A 13,789-nucleotide genomic window follows, 5' to 3' on the forward strand; every position below is an offset into this window, starting at 1 on the left:
GCTAACATTGTAGTAGACACTGGGAATTCAGCAGTAAACAAAATGGATGCAAATCCCTGTCTGCCCTCAAGGGACTTATATTCTAATGGGTGAGCCAGGCTAGAAATCAGGTAAATAAATAAAATATAGTGCATGGCAGATGGCAATAAGGGCTAAGGAGAAATAGAAAGTAGAGAATGGGACTAGGGAAGTCCAGGTGAGCAGGGGGTTCTAGTTTTAAATGGAATGGTCAGGGAAGCCCTCACTGAGAAGGTATTTGAGTAAAGAAGATGAAGGGGGGGCAGGTGTGGTGGCTTACGCTTGTAATCCCAACACTTTGGGAGGCCTAGGCAGGAAGATCACTTGAGGCCAGGAGTTCAATACTGGGCAACGTAGCAAGACCCCATATCTTAAAAAAATTTAAACATTAGCCAGGTATAGTACCATGCACCTATATTCCCAAGCTACTCAGGAGGCTGAGGCAGGAAGATCTCTTGAGCCCAGGAGTTTGAGGTTGCAGTGAGTTATGATGCCACTGCACTCCAGCCTGGGTGACAGAGTGAGACCTTTTCTAAAAAACAAAAAGTGGGGAGTGAGGGGAGTGAGCTACCATGCAGTTATCTGTAGGAACAAGCATTTCAGGCTGAAGAGACAGAAACTGCAAAAGCCCTAATGCAGGAGCATGCCTAATATGTTCAAGGAAGAGCAAGGAAGCTGGTACAGTTGGAGCAAGGAAACTAGGAAGAGATGAAGCCAGAGAGGTAGCTTGGGGCAGCCCAAAGGGCCTTCTAGACCATCGTAAGAGCCAACTCTGGATTTCACTCCAACTAGGGGGAAGCCATTGAGGGCTCGGAGTAGGGAAGGGACATGGCGTGACATTTTAAGAAGGTCCTTCTGACTGCAGTGTTGAGAACAGACTGTAGAGGACAAGGGAGGAGGCAGGGAAACCACTTAAGAGGTCATTGCAATAATCCAGAAGCGAGGTGATGGTGGCTGAACCCTTATTCCCACATTATTACTACGGGAATAATGAGAAGTGGACAGACTGCAGATATAGTGCAAAGGCCAGCCAACAGGATTTGCTTATGAATTGAATGTGGAATCTGGAAAAAAAAGTGTTACAGCAACTGAAACAATAAGATTGCTACATATAGGCTTGGGAAAGACAGTGAGGGAAGCAGGTTTGGAGTAATCTTAGGCTGTTTTGGACATGTTAAGTTTAAGAAAACTGGTTAGGTGTCCAAATAGAGATATTGAGAAGGCAGTTGGATATATGAGTCTGCAGTTCATATGCAAGTTAAATATAATATACAACATATAAATTATAACAATACAGCAGCCATAATACTGACAGGTAGCCCATAAACCCAAAAAGTAAACCACCCAAACTGTACAATATGTAACACATACATTAGTATATCACATATAACATGTAACCTGTTCTTGCCCCCATATAGAACACATTTAATACATGACACAGATTATGTACATGCACTGGAGACAACACGCAACTACCCATTCATATACAAAATCCACACACATGAATATTTCAAGTGCAATTACATAAAATCTCAAATCATAAACACACGGGGTTCCTGTCACAGTCACAGCTATCATTTAAAATCACTCCAACATGCCCCTTTAACCTGGCTCCTGCCTTCAGGGAGGTGAAGTATCATTGCTGTCATTTTGGTGTGAGGGAAATCACAGCTTGTCAGTGGCAGAGCTGGCCTGGAACTCAGCTTTCATCCTTGCCTCTTCCTGCACCTTCAGCCCATTCTCCATGCTCTCTATTTGTACCACACTTCTGTCTCACTCCCACCCTGCTTTGAATTAGTCTCCATCACTACACACAGGTCACACACCAGCCCCAGGCCCTACATGACTCTGTGCTGGTCCCATCCTCCAGGGAGCACATTAGCTTGGCAAAGATGCACAGTGATAGGGACTGGTGGCTGGCAGAAGTGTCAGCTGGAAAACAAGAGAAGGAGGCACAAGGAGCTTGAGGGGCAGGTGTTACTAGGAGCAGCCCCTCAGACAGTGTTGGTGCCTGAGAGTGACCCAATACATCTAGAAACAGCCTATGGGAGCTGGTGCTAGGCCCTCAGAGGCCTGTGGGACAGTGACCTCCCATATGGAGTAGCCAGGAAAGTCTAGGTCACTTGTTTATCATCTTAAAATCTAACCCTAAATCTAAGAAAAAAAACAGGCTTTGTGCATATATGAGCAGTTATATGTTGTCTCTACTGCATATATATAATCTGTGCTGTATATCATATATGTCCCATCTCTGCCATTGGCTCAGGTTAGAGAACAAACTCACCCAGCTCACAGGACCCTTTGTGATCTGGCCCCTGCCAATCTCTGAAGCTCATCTCTTGCTATGTCCCCAACACTTTCTATCCTGAGTTATCTTTTTTTTTCCTTTGAGACAGGGTCTCTCTCACCCAGGCTGGAGTGCGTGGCACAATCATGGCTCACTGCAGCCTTGACCTCCTGGGCTCAAATGATTCTCCCACTTCAGCCTCCTGAGTAGCTGGGACTACAGGTGTGTGCCACCATGCCCAGCTAATTTTTTTTTTTCTTAGAGATGGGATTTTGCCATATTGCCCAGGCTAGTCTCAAACTCCTGGCCTCAAGTGATGTGCCAGCCTCAGCCTCCCAAAGTGCTGAGATTACAGGTGTGAGCCACTGTGCCCAGCCCCTAGTTATCATTCTAAGACACTTACTTGCTCAGGTAGTTCCTTCTTGAACCACAGCAGCAGGGCCCAAGCAGAGAAGGTGGTAGTTGCTGGAAAGAAATACATGGTAGGTGGAAGGGACAACCTGAGCAAAGGCCCTGAGGCAGGAAGCCCATCCATGGCTAGGTAATGGTATCTGGTAGCTGGAATCAAGCTATGTTGGAAGGGCAAGTAATGAGGCTGCACAGGGAACTTGGGGTCACACTGTGGAAGGCTTTCAGTGCAGACCTAAGGAGAAAATGGGTAGCCATAAAATATTTTGGAGAAGTTTGTATCTAATAAAAAGAATAAAAATCCTCCTGCTATGCATGGTGCTCTACATCTTCAGATTTCTGTACTCATTATTTCATCTGCTCCTGCAACCTGTAAAGTAGGAATTGTCACTACTATTTTAAGGAAAATGGGTGTGTCGCCCAGCAAGCCAGTGGCAGAGTCTTGGTCTCCAGGCTCCCTGCCTTTTGCACTGATTCTTTCTCTTTCAACCTCCCTGCATGGCAGCTGGCAAGAGCCCATCCCTAATCTTCACCAACCGGCATGAGGTGCGGAGGATCGACCTGGTGAAGCGGAACTATTCACGCCTCATCCCCATGCTCAAGAATGTCGTGGCACTAGATGTGGAAGTTGCCACCAATCGCATCTACTGGTGTGACCTCTCCTACCGTAAGATCTATAGGTGAGCGGCCACATCCTCTGCAGCAAGGCCTGAAGAATGGGGGTAAGGGGTAGTGACAGATGAGGAAGGGAGTAGTGGCCTCTGCCTCAGGACAGAGTTGGGGCTTGGGAAGAGATGCAGGATCACAGTGGATATGGAACTTCTGGGAATTTACTGGGGCTAGAGTAGGCTGAGAGCTCCCTTGGGTTAGCAGCTTTGAGCCCCAAACACTTGGGATTTGTCTGACCTCTGGAGGCCTAATATGGAAGCACAAGACACAGGAACTGTTTGGCCAGGGCAGAAAGGAAGAAATCCTGGCTTTGGGGAGGACTTTCCAAACAGCTCACATCCCTGCGTACTGGACCCTGGGGACTTAGACCTGGTCCCTGCCCAGAGGATCCCAGTCACAACACAGTGACATCCATTTGTGATGATCATGAGAAAGTACAGAGGAGGCCTCTGAACCCACCTGGGCATCTGATCTGGCATGCCTTCCCGGATGGCATCACCCCAAGGCCAGCTTTTCACTGTGTCTTTGATGCCACAGTCAGTGGACCTGACTTGGCGAAGCTCTTCACACACTGGAGGAGGTTCTCTCCTAGGACTTTCTCAGCTGCCAGCAGCCTGCCTCCCTGCATGTCTGGGACCCCTTTAGGCAGTCATGTCCTTTCTTTGTCCTGAGATCCACTTGGCAGGAGTGCCAATGACCAGGGGCTGGGTAGACACTGAGTCACTGATGAAAGAATGATGGATAGATGGGTGGATGAGTGGATGGAAGCAAATATAGCAAGTGCCACTCACTGACAACTAGATTCCTGCCTCCCCGCAACACACAGACACTCAGTTCACACACACCCAAAAACATAACTAGAACAATGCCTGTCCAAGAGTTGTAACTGAAAGAGGCAGGATTTGGGGCTGAAGGAGGAAATTTACTCCTTCAGAGTGAATTTTGGGAGTTCCAGGTTTTTGGCTTGGGAGGTTTCATGAATGGTGGTGCTGTTCTCTGATGTGTGAAGCAGTGGAGGAGGATCAGGGCTCAGGGGTTGGATCATCTGGTTGGCCGAGGGGAGGGGAATGGGGATGAACAGTTTTGGATATATTGAGTTCAAGGTGTCCATGGGACATCCAAGGGGAGCTAGTTGGCTTTGCAGTCTGGATTGTAAGAGAGCTGTTGGGATTAGAGACTTAGTTATTGATGGCAATGGACACTAAGGAACTAATCACCCAGAGAGAGAGCAAGAAGAAGAAAACCTTTGGGGAAACAGCATTTGGGAAAGAAAGTCCTGCTAATGTTGCCTCCTGAGTGTCTACTGTATTCTTAGCCCTTCTCTCCATTCTCATGGGCACGGTCATTCTTCAGACTCTCTTAATCTCCCACTCGGATGCTGTAACGTCCTCCTAATCAGTTTCCCTGCTTCATTCCCTCTCCTTCCAACCCACCCACTCCATAGATGCCATAGTGAACTAACATGCTTATTGGACTATGTCCTCTGGCCTGTCCAGTTACCACTGGGGATAAATCCTAATTCCTTGGCATGCTACTCAAAGCCCATCAGGATGGGGTTCTCGCCTATACCTGCTTGCAGTCTGACACCCACATAAGTAGCTCCCCTAAGTGTCTCACTGTTCCAGAGCAGACTCACCCTGGCCATTTGCACAAGCCTTTCTTTTTCCCTAACGGCTTTCTGTCCTGGTGAATTTGTGCTCCTGGTGAACTTGTCCTTCAGGACTCAACTATAAGCCTTCTCCCACCCTCTGGGATGACGTAGTCTCCATGCCTCTGCTGCCATAGCCTCTAATGCTTTCCATAATCACATTGTATTATATCTGGCTCACTCTAATGGGCAGAGCTGTGGGGCAGCCCCACCTTAGAAAGCCAGAGACTGTGGCCCATGTAAGTCTGTACCCCTAGCCTGGTACCCCAGGGAATGTGTAGAGTGGAAATTATCCACATTCCTCTAAAAATCTATTGCCATGGCCCAGATGGAAGAGACAGAGGGGAAGGGTGCACAGGTAGCTCCAGATAGGCCCATGGGTGGAATATCTGCCCCATGGTCATCTCTGTTTTCTCTTAAGTGCCTACATGGACAAGGCCAGTGACCCGAAAGAGCAGGAGGTCCTCATTGACGAGCAGCTGCACTCTCCAGAGGGCCTGGCGGTGGACTGGGTCCACAAGCACATCTACTGGACCGACTCGGGCAATAAGACCATCTCAGTGGCCACAGTTGATGGTGGCCGCCGATGCACTCTCTTCAGCCGTAACCTCAGTGAACCCCGGGCCATCGCTGTTGACCCCCTTCAAGGGTGAGTGTCTCAACTTAACTTCCCATTCTCCCACCATAGGTGCTCAGTCTTCTTGTGTCTGTCACAAGAGCTATCTTGAGGGCTCTAGAAAGCTCTGGCCCACTCAGACACAGGCCATGGGGAAGAAAGTCTTGTTAATCCCCAACCAAGGTTCTCTGGGCATTGGTCACCAAAGCTCTCCCTGGACTCTCCCACCCACTCATTATATTGTAGAATTGGAGTGTCTCAGAGCAGAGCAGGGCTCTAGAGATGGCCTGATAGAAGCTCCTGGGGGAGGAAGCCTTTCCTCAGGCTGCTGTAGGTGGGCATCTGGCAGCTGCTCACATATTTCCAAAGACAGGTAGCTCATTACTTCCCATAGGGCCTGTTTCACTGTGGGGCAGCTCTGCCCATTAGAAAGTGGGTATTTTCCCCTCATAATCCCAAATCTATCTCCCTACAACTTCCTCCATTGGCCTCTGGAGTTACATAAAACATGTCTATTCCCTGCCCTGTGGGACAGCCAGCAAGATTTGAGGACCAAGATCACTGGTCTGTTCTGCTTCAGACTGCCCACCTCCATCCCCACCCCTGTTGCCTATGGTCTCTGGGCCCTCACCACCAAGGCTGCCCTGCTGTGGCCTCCAATTTTGGGAGTTAGGGATTCTGAACAGAACAGGACTCCCTCTCTCCCTCAGTGGGGATATCTTGAGATGGTTTTTTTAGTGTTGTATCATGTTAAGTTTACCAGAATCAACATCTGCTTCTACTGCTGTTTCCTTGTTAAACAGGGATAAGAAAACCCTCTTCTTCGAGCAAGGGCAGCTGGTGAGGGGAGTACCACATGGGAGGTTATGTGAGGCCTTGGGAAGTGACTGATAGCTGCCATTCACTAAGCATAGGTCACGTGCTCCCAGCACAGAACTAGGCACTCTGATGGATATGGAGCCTCTCCTCTCACCCTCTCTTCAACCTTGTTCTCTATCTGTTCTCATGCAGACCTTGTGTTGCACCTGCCACATCCTGTCCCTCACATCATAGAGTTACACCCAGCCCAACCCCAATCCATTGTGGATCTGTCAGGGTCCCAGCAGGAAACCCACTGCATACTCAAGATAATTGGAGGAGGGTTAATAAAGGGACTATTTACAAAGGAGTGGGTAAGGTCTAATTTACTACCTTGGATTAGTAACAGTGGGCTGCTACCCGCCCTAGTAGGCCTGAGGAGACAGAAGCAGGGAGGGTTACCTGAGTTAGGAAGCTCATCCACTTTGTCCTCTGAAACCAGAAAAGAGAGGGTTTACTAGGGCCTTCCCCACACTGACACCCTAAGGCTCCAGTTAGCACTGCCAGAAGTGGGAGAGATGGGGTCACAGGCTATTTAGCTGAGTCTGGGTGCAATCTCGGAGAATACAGTTTTCCTCAAGTTCTCAAATGAGGTGAAGGCTAAAGTGCCTGCTAATTCTAAGATTTGATGGTTCAAAAGAACTTTAGAGGTCTTCTCAGTCCCTACTAAACATAACCCTCAACTATTCAATGGGTTATTGAGCTCTTGTGACTCAGACTACCCCAGTCATGTCCCCAACAAGAAGCCAAATTGAGTTATTTTGTCTTTTAGGTTCATGTATTGGTCTGACTGGGGGAACCAGGCCAAGATTGAGAAATCTGGGCTCAACGGTGTGGACCGGCAAACACTAGTGTCAGACAATATTGAATGGCCCAACGGAATCACCCTGGGTGAGCCTTGCCTTTCCTGGGTTGGGGGCCTATTCTAGTGCCTTGTCCTGATCACTGTCTGGAACTTCATAAGTCTTGTTTCTGGGTCCTCTCATGGTGCCAATGACTTTGTTTCCTGATGGTTGCCCTAGGCTGGCCTCAGTGTGAGGCCTAGAAATGTGGGCAGGGAGGGGTACAAAGGAACAGAGCTCCACATTGGGGTCCCAGGTTCAAGACCTGATCCTGCTTCCTTCCCAAGATCTGCTGAGCCAACGCTTGTACTGGGTAGACTCCAAGCTACACCAACTGTCCAGCATTGATTTCAGTGGAGGCAACAGAAAGATGCTGATCTCCTCCACTGACTTCCTGAGCCACCCTTTTGGGATAGCCGTGTTTGAGGTGAGTGCTGTAAGGAGAGGCATGGGCCCACTAGGAAGCTGAAGCCTAGAAAATGCTTGTTCAAATAGGATGAGTCCCTGAGACTTGTTCAAATGAAAACAGGAACAGGGAAACCAACTGATTTGTTTGTATACAATCTGTGAGCTGCCTGCACACAAAGGCTCTGCAGCCCACTCTCCACCTGGCAGCCTTTCCCATGCTGTCTTCCCAAGACCCCTCTCTCAGAGCACTTCTCACAGGTGAGTTGCTAGGCGTGTATGTTTCCTCTCTATGCCCTCAGCACCCAGCACTGTAACCCATATACAAAAGGTACCCAGTAAAGGGAGGAAAGGAAGAAGGAACATACCTATCCTTAGAATCATTTACTGGATGAAATGGCCTGAGAAATGCTGTTCAGCTCTGCACACTTTTATTGACCTCTGCCAGACCCTGGGGTCATGGAAGTGAATCAGACACTATCCTAGTCTGAAGAAGCTCCCGGGAAAGCGAGGAGCCAAGACTCTCCTGTGCCATGATCCTAATGACTTTTCTTCTCTGGAAATGAAGAAGCCAGAACCAACCAAGGTCTCTCACATTCACCTCTTCCCCAAAACTAACTCCACCACCAAGGGGAGGGAAAGCAAGGGGATGATGATCTGTGGTGGGCATTGGCAGGATTTGCTTGCAGCAAAGTTACTCAGCACTGCTCTGAAGTTGTGGGCAAAGCTCCACCTCTAAGTCCAGCCCCTGCTTTAAAGGACAGGTGTATTGGGGCACAAGTGTATGTGCTTGTGTATATACATGGCATGTACTTGTAAAGTATGTGTATGTGCATGGGTAAATATAAATGCATCAGAATAAAGGTGTGTGTTCCTCTAAGTGCTGGTGCCTATGTGTATACATACATATACTAAGATGTATTTAGACTGCATATTTAGGGGCAAATGTAGCTTTTTGTGTGTGGATGAACATTGGGTATGTGTTTAGATCTTTGTATGAGGATGCACAGTTGTACCTGTACATGTGGATTTACTGACAGATGCACATCTAGGCTTATATGGACTAACCATGTGGACTCATGTGGATATCCAGAGGCTACAGGAAGCCCAGCAGGGCATAACCCTCATAGCTCACACATCCCTTCCAATCTTGGTCCCAGGCCCCAGTAATGATAATGCTATAGAGATTTAACCTTGGGTTTCTGCTGGGCTCTAGCAAGCAGGCTTAGTTCAGCATGAATGAGTAATATTGTGGCTGTCAGTTCAAAGCACAGAATCACCGAATAATCCTCTAAGATAGAAGGGAACCAGGAGAGGTGTATCACAGATTAGAGACTGAGAGCCCCACCGTGAATCCATGGACAGGACAGATCAGGGGAGATTTCAGGGCAGTTCTCGTGACTATGGTTTGGGGCCAACCCCTCAGACTGCGGTCATGGATTTAGACCCCAGGCCTCCCATTCTCTGCATCTATACCCCACAGGACAAGGTGTTCTGGACAGACCTGGAGAACGAGGCCATTTTCAGTGCAAATCGGCTCAATGGCCTGGAAATCTCCATCCTGGCTGAGAACCTCAATAACCCACATGACATTGTCATCTTCCATGAGCTGAAGCAGCCAAGAGGTGAGCTGTCTCTGGTCCTAGGTCCCAGGTCCCCTGTCTGTGTCCTCTCCTTTCACCAGGCAGGCTGTGTTCACATTCAGGTCACAACTCAGCAACCCCAGAAATAATAACAACAATCCCTCTTGTTGGTAGAGTACTTTTTCATCATATATTTTGTCTCATTTTACCTCAAGTTCTTTGTGAAATAAGGCTGGGTATAAATTAATACATAAATGTCCTGTTTTTGCCAATCCTACAAAGTGTGGGTATTACTCTTCTAACAGTTGAGGAAATGGAAGCTCAGAGAGGTAAAATAATGTTAGCAGGTGGCAGAACTGAAACCTAAACCCAGGTCTGTTGGGTTCCAAAGCTGCTTTCACCATGACACATTGCATCTAACTTGCTATTTGGAGCCATCTTGCAGTAGTATAAGCTAATGTATCCAAGGGCCATATAAATAAGTCAGCTTATTGGTTGGGAATAGAATCTAGGAATCCTACTAGTAGGTTGTCCCCTCCTCTATCACTAGGATATGCTAATTCTAACTAACTGAAGTGTTGGCTGCCAGGGTGAAAGTGGGAAAGCAAGGGAGTGTAAGGAGATAAGATTGGTGCCTGATTCTAGACCTAGAAATTTAAATGAGAGACATAGTATGTGGCACATGGAAAAACAAAAACCACGGGCTTATGGGCTTTGGAGCCCAGCAGACCTCAATTTAAGTTCTATCTCTAGTCCAGACATGGTGGCTCATGCCTGTAATCCCAACACTGAGAGGCTGAGGCAGAAGGATCCCTTGAGCCCAGGAGCTCCAGGCAGCAGTGGGCTATGATTGCATTACTGCACTCTGGCCTGGGTGACAGAGCAAGACCCCCATCTTAAAAAAAAAAAAAAAAAAAAAAATTCCTAGAGGATAGCTTTGACGAGTTTGTTCTCTTTGAGCCTAGATGTCTTTATCTGTCAGTCTGGGATGTAACGTCCCCACCTCTCAGAATTGTTGCAAGGATTAAATGAGAGTGTGGGGATAAAACACTAGGTATGGTGCTGGAAAGTACCCAATAAAAGTAGTAGGGAGGCCGGGCATGGTGGCTCACACCTGCAATTCCAGCACTTTGGGAGGCCAAGGCGGGAGGATCACTTGAGCCCAGGAGTTTGGGACCAGCCTGGGCAAGAAGGCAAGACTCTATCACTACAAAAACTATAAAAATTACCCTGGTGTGTGGTGGCATGCATCTATAGTTCCAGCTACTGGGGAGGCTGAGGTGGGAGGATTTCTTAAGCCCAGGAGTTTGAGGCTGCAGTGAGCTATGATTGCACTGCTGTACTTAGCCTAGGCAACAGAGTGAGACCCTGTCTCAAAAAATAAAAAATAAAAAACATTTAAAAAGTAGAAGGGCTTCACAATCGCAGAGATGTAGAACCAACCTAAGTGTCCATCAACTAATGAGTGAATAAAGAAAATGTGGCATATATACACCTTGGAATACTACTCAGCCATAAAAAGGAACAAAATAATGTATTTTGCAGCAACCTACATGGAGCTGGAGGCCATTATTCTAAGTAAAGTATGATAGCAGTGGAAAACCAAAAACTATATGCTCTCATTTATAAGCAGGAAATAAGCTATGAATACACGGGGCATACAGAGTGATATAATGGACTTTAAGACTAAAAATGGGGAAGGTAGGAGAGGGGCTAGACATTAAAAAAAGAAAAAAACTACACATTAGGTACAATGTACCCTAAACTTGGGTTATAGGTGCACTAAAGTCCCAGAATTCACCACTATATAATCATCCATGTAACAAAAAACAACATGTACCCCAAAAGCTTTGGGGGAAGAAAAAGAAAGAAAAAGAAAAAAATATATGAAAAAAAAGTAGTAGGGCAAGCTTTTTGAGCAAGCCAGGTGGGAGAGGCCTCATCCTCAGGAGGCAGGAATACCTGGCATGTCCTGTCTGTGCCCCAGCTGTCTCCCTCTCTGCCATTAGCTGCAGATGCCTGTAAGCTGAGTGTCCAGCCTAATGGAGGCTGTGAGTACCTGTGCCTTCCTGCTCCTCAGATCTCCAGCCACTCTCCCAAGTACACGTGTGCCTGTCCTGACACAATGTGGCTGGGTCCAGACATGAAGAGGTGCTACCGAGGTAAGCAGACCTTCCCGGACGGATGGCCCCTGGCAGTGTCAGACCCTACCCTGCTGAAATCTTCCCTTGGCTTCTGGGACACAGTATGCTGCTGGTTTTCTTCCATCTTCCCTGGCTACTTGTTGCCTTTTTGGGGTTTCTCTTTTTCACCTTCCTTGAATGCTCATGCCCCCAGGATCCTTCCAAAGCTTTTTCTCACTCCCAAGGAAAAAATACATGTATACATAAAATATTTTAAATTCAATTTCAGGGAGTTTCTGGAACCCTTTAAAAGCCTCAAATTAAGAACCCTTAATCTCCATGGCTTCAGATACATGCAGATAACTATGTACTTGCCTATTTCTCACCTAGAACTTAACAAACACTACACAGAAGCCCTTTTGCAATATGATGGGGACTAATAGTTAATACTTCAACTGCATACACAGATTCATGTCCCAACCTTGATGTATAGCCAAGACCTTTCATTTGAGCCTAAGTCTACTGCATTATTACTAATTTACAGGTTCAATTGTTTAAAGTGGAATAAGACTTTAAATCTATTGGTATAACAATATGAGTGTAAAATCCTTCTAGATTTATCTGATTTCCCCTCCCTGCAGTCTTTTTATTGCTGGTCTTACAACTAATTCCACAGCAATGTTTTAATGACTCATCTTTATTGAATGAAGTGCTTAGCATTCAGCTAAAGAAAAGATCATAGCCCACCGGGGAGATTAGGAAAGGCTTCACAGAAGTGGCATTTGAGCTACACCATGAAGATATGTTCCTAAGTATAACTCAGAGGCAATAACTTAGGCAACAAAATTATCTGTCCAAGTGACCTCCATGGTATTTCCCCTCCAGCACCTCAATCTACCTCAACTACGACGCTACCCTCTACCACGAGGACAGGACCTGCCACCACAGGAGCCCCTGGGACCACCGTCCACAGATCCACCGACCAGAACCACAGCACAGAGACACCAAACCTGGCAGCTGCAGTCCCAAGCTCAGTTAGTGTCCCCAGGGCTCCCAGCATCAGCCTGTCTACCCTAAGTCCTGCAACCAGCAACCACTCCCAGCACTGTAAGGAAATGAGTTCTGCATTCTTTCATGACATGAGAGGGCTCCTAGGGAAGCCAGGATGAGAGAACCTACCAGTGCTGAATACTGCATATCTTTGAGGAGGTTACTGCATATTTGAGAGGGAGGTAGAGTACCAACCTGCGATTGAGGACTCCTAGGTGCCCCTAACTTACAGAGGGTCTGGCAGGAAGCTGAGACCCTGTGAACCTCAGTTGCTTCTCTTCCAAAGTGGAAAGAACCACCCTTCCACAACCTGCTTCACAAGATTGCCATGATAGACAAAGGCATAACCGGTGTACCGGAGGTGCTCACATACACAGCCGTTGCTGACTCTGCGAGGGTGTGTGTGTCTATGTTTCACAAAGTTCTGGTGTGATATGAGGAGGTGTCCCTTGTGTTTGGAAAGCTCTGATCTCAGTTCCCAGAAGGTCCCCAGATAGTAATATCTACAACCATGGTCTCCTCATACCTCTTTCCAGACCTGGGATGAAAATAATTAAGTTCACCACTTATTAAATCATTGGGAGCAGTAATTGTCACTGCTAGAAATGTTCTATCTCATTAATCAGCAAATACTTTTTTAATTGAGTCACCTGCCAGAGGGAGTTCGTTTAAAAGGATAAACTATCTTTTAAATTTTTTCCTCTATATGGACAGCCCAGAAACCAAGCTACTTGGCAGCATCTTCCTAATTGGTGCTATTTTGCCAGCGGAAGCTGGCTTTTTGGAGTGGAGCACTTACTCCGAAGTTTGCAGAGGCAGACGGAGCATGTGTGAATTCCAGTTCCTCTTATCCAAGGGCAGAGCCTCTCACCAGCTTCTCCTCACTGGCTTCCTCATGCTCTAGGTTTTAATATCACTGTCCAGTGTTCGCTGTGGACCAGACAGGGGAGGACAGCAGCATTTCCACAGTTAGCTCTGGAAGCAAGCAGTGCAGCCTTTTTCTCCCCTTAACTGTTACATTCTCTTGGAGTAACATGGATAAACAGTCACACTGAGAGAGGATGGGCCTTGGGCCATTGCCAGGGCCAGTCATCTCCTCACCTGCAGCAAATGTAGATGATAGCTCCTTTTCACACCACAGGGAGCTGTCAGGAGGATCTAAGGGAAAAATGCTTTCTGAACTATAAAGTGCTTCACAAATGTTACAATGAAGATGGTTGTAAGAGTGAGAAAGATGGCATGGCATAGTTTTTGAAAAAGATAGTAAATTTTTCAAGCAGTT

At 47.1% G+C, this 13,789-nt stretch overlaps 1 protein-coding gene across 28 annotated transcripts in view; it reads left to right on the top strand.

The window, feature by feature from the left end:
* The window catches only part of LRP8 (LDL receptor related protein 8), an 81,291-nt gene that overhangs the window by 56,999 nt on the left and 10,503 nt on the right, over positions 1 to 13,789 (top strand). For 17 of the 28 annotated variants that reach the window (XR_012419993.1, XM_015435661.4, XM_005543324.5 and 14 more), the window contains 7 exons: positions 3,219 to 3,393; positions 5,452 to 5,679; positions 7,277 to 7,395; positions 7,634 to 7,773; positions 9,235 to 9,376; positions 11,344 to 11,496; positions 12,343 to 12,564. Coding sequence is in view for 27 of the 28 variants with exons in the window: in XM_015435661.4 (XP_015291147.2) it covers positions 3,219 to 3,393; positions 5,452 to 5,679; positions 7,277 to 7,395; positions 7,634 to 7,773; positions 9,235 to 9,376; positions 11,344 to 11,496; positions 12,343 to 12,564 (1,179 nt within the window). In the remaining variant the exon portion in view is untranslated. Of the gene's footprint in view, positions 1 to 3,218; positions 3,394 to 5,451; positions 5,680 to 7,276; positions 7,396 to 7,633; positions 7,774 to 8,053; positions 8,632 to 9,234; positions 9,377 to 11,343; positions 11,497 to 12,342; positions 12,565 to 13,789 lie in introns of those variants that run through there. The other 11 variants (XM_074006284.1, XM_074006287.1, XM_005543329.5 and 8 more) reach the window with 3 other exon arrangements.

Source organism: Macaca fascicularis, chromosome 1, assembly GCF_037993035.2.
Source record: "Macaca fascicularis isolate 582-1 chromosome 1, T2T-MFA8v1.1".
Classification (NCBI taxonomy): Eukaryota; Metazoa; Chordata; class Mammalia; order Primates; family Cercopithecidae; genus Macaca; species Macaca fascicularis.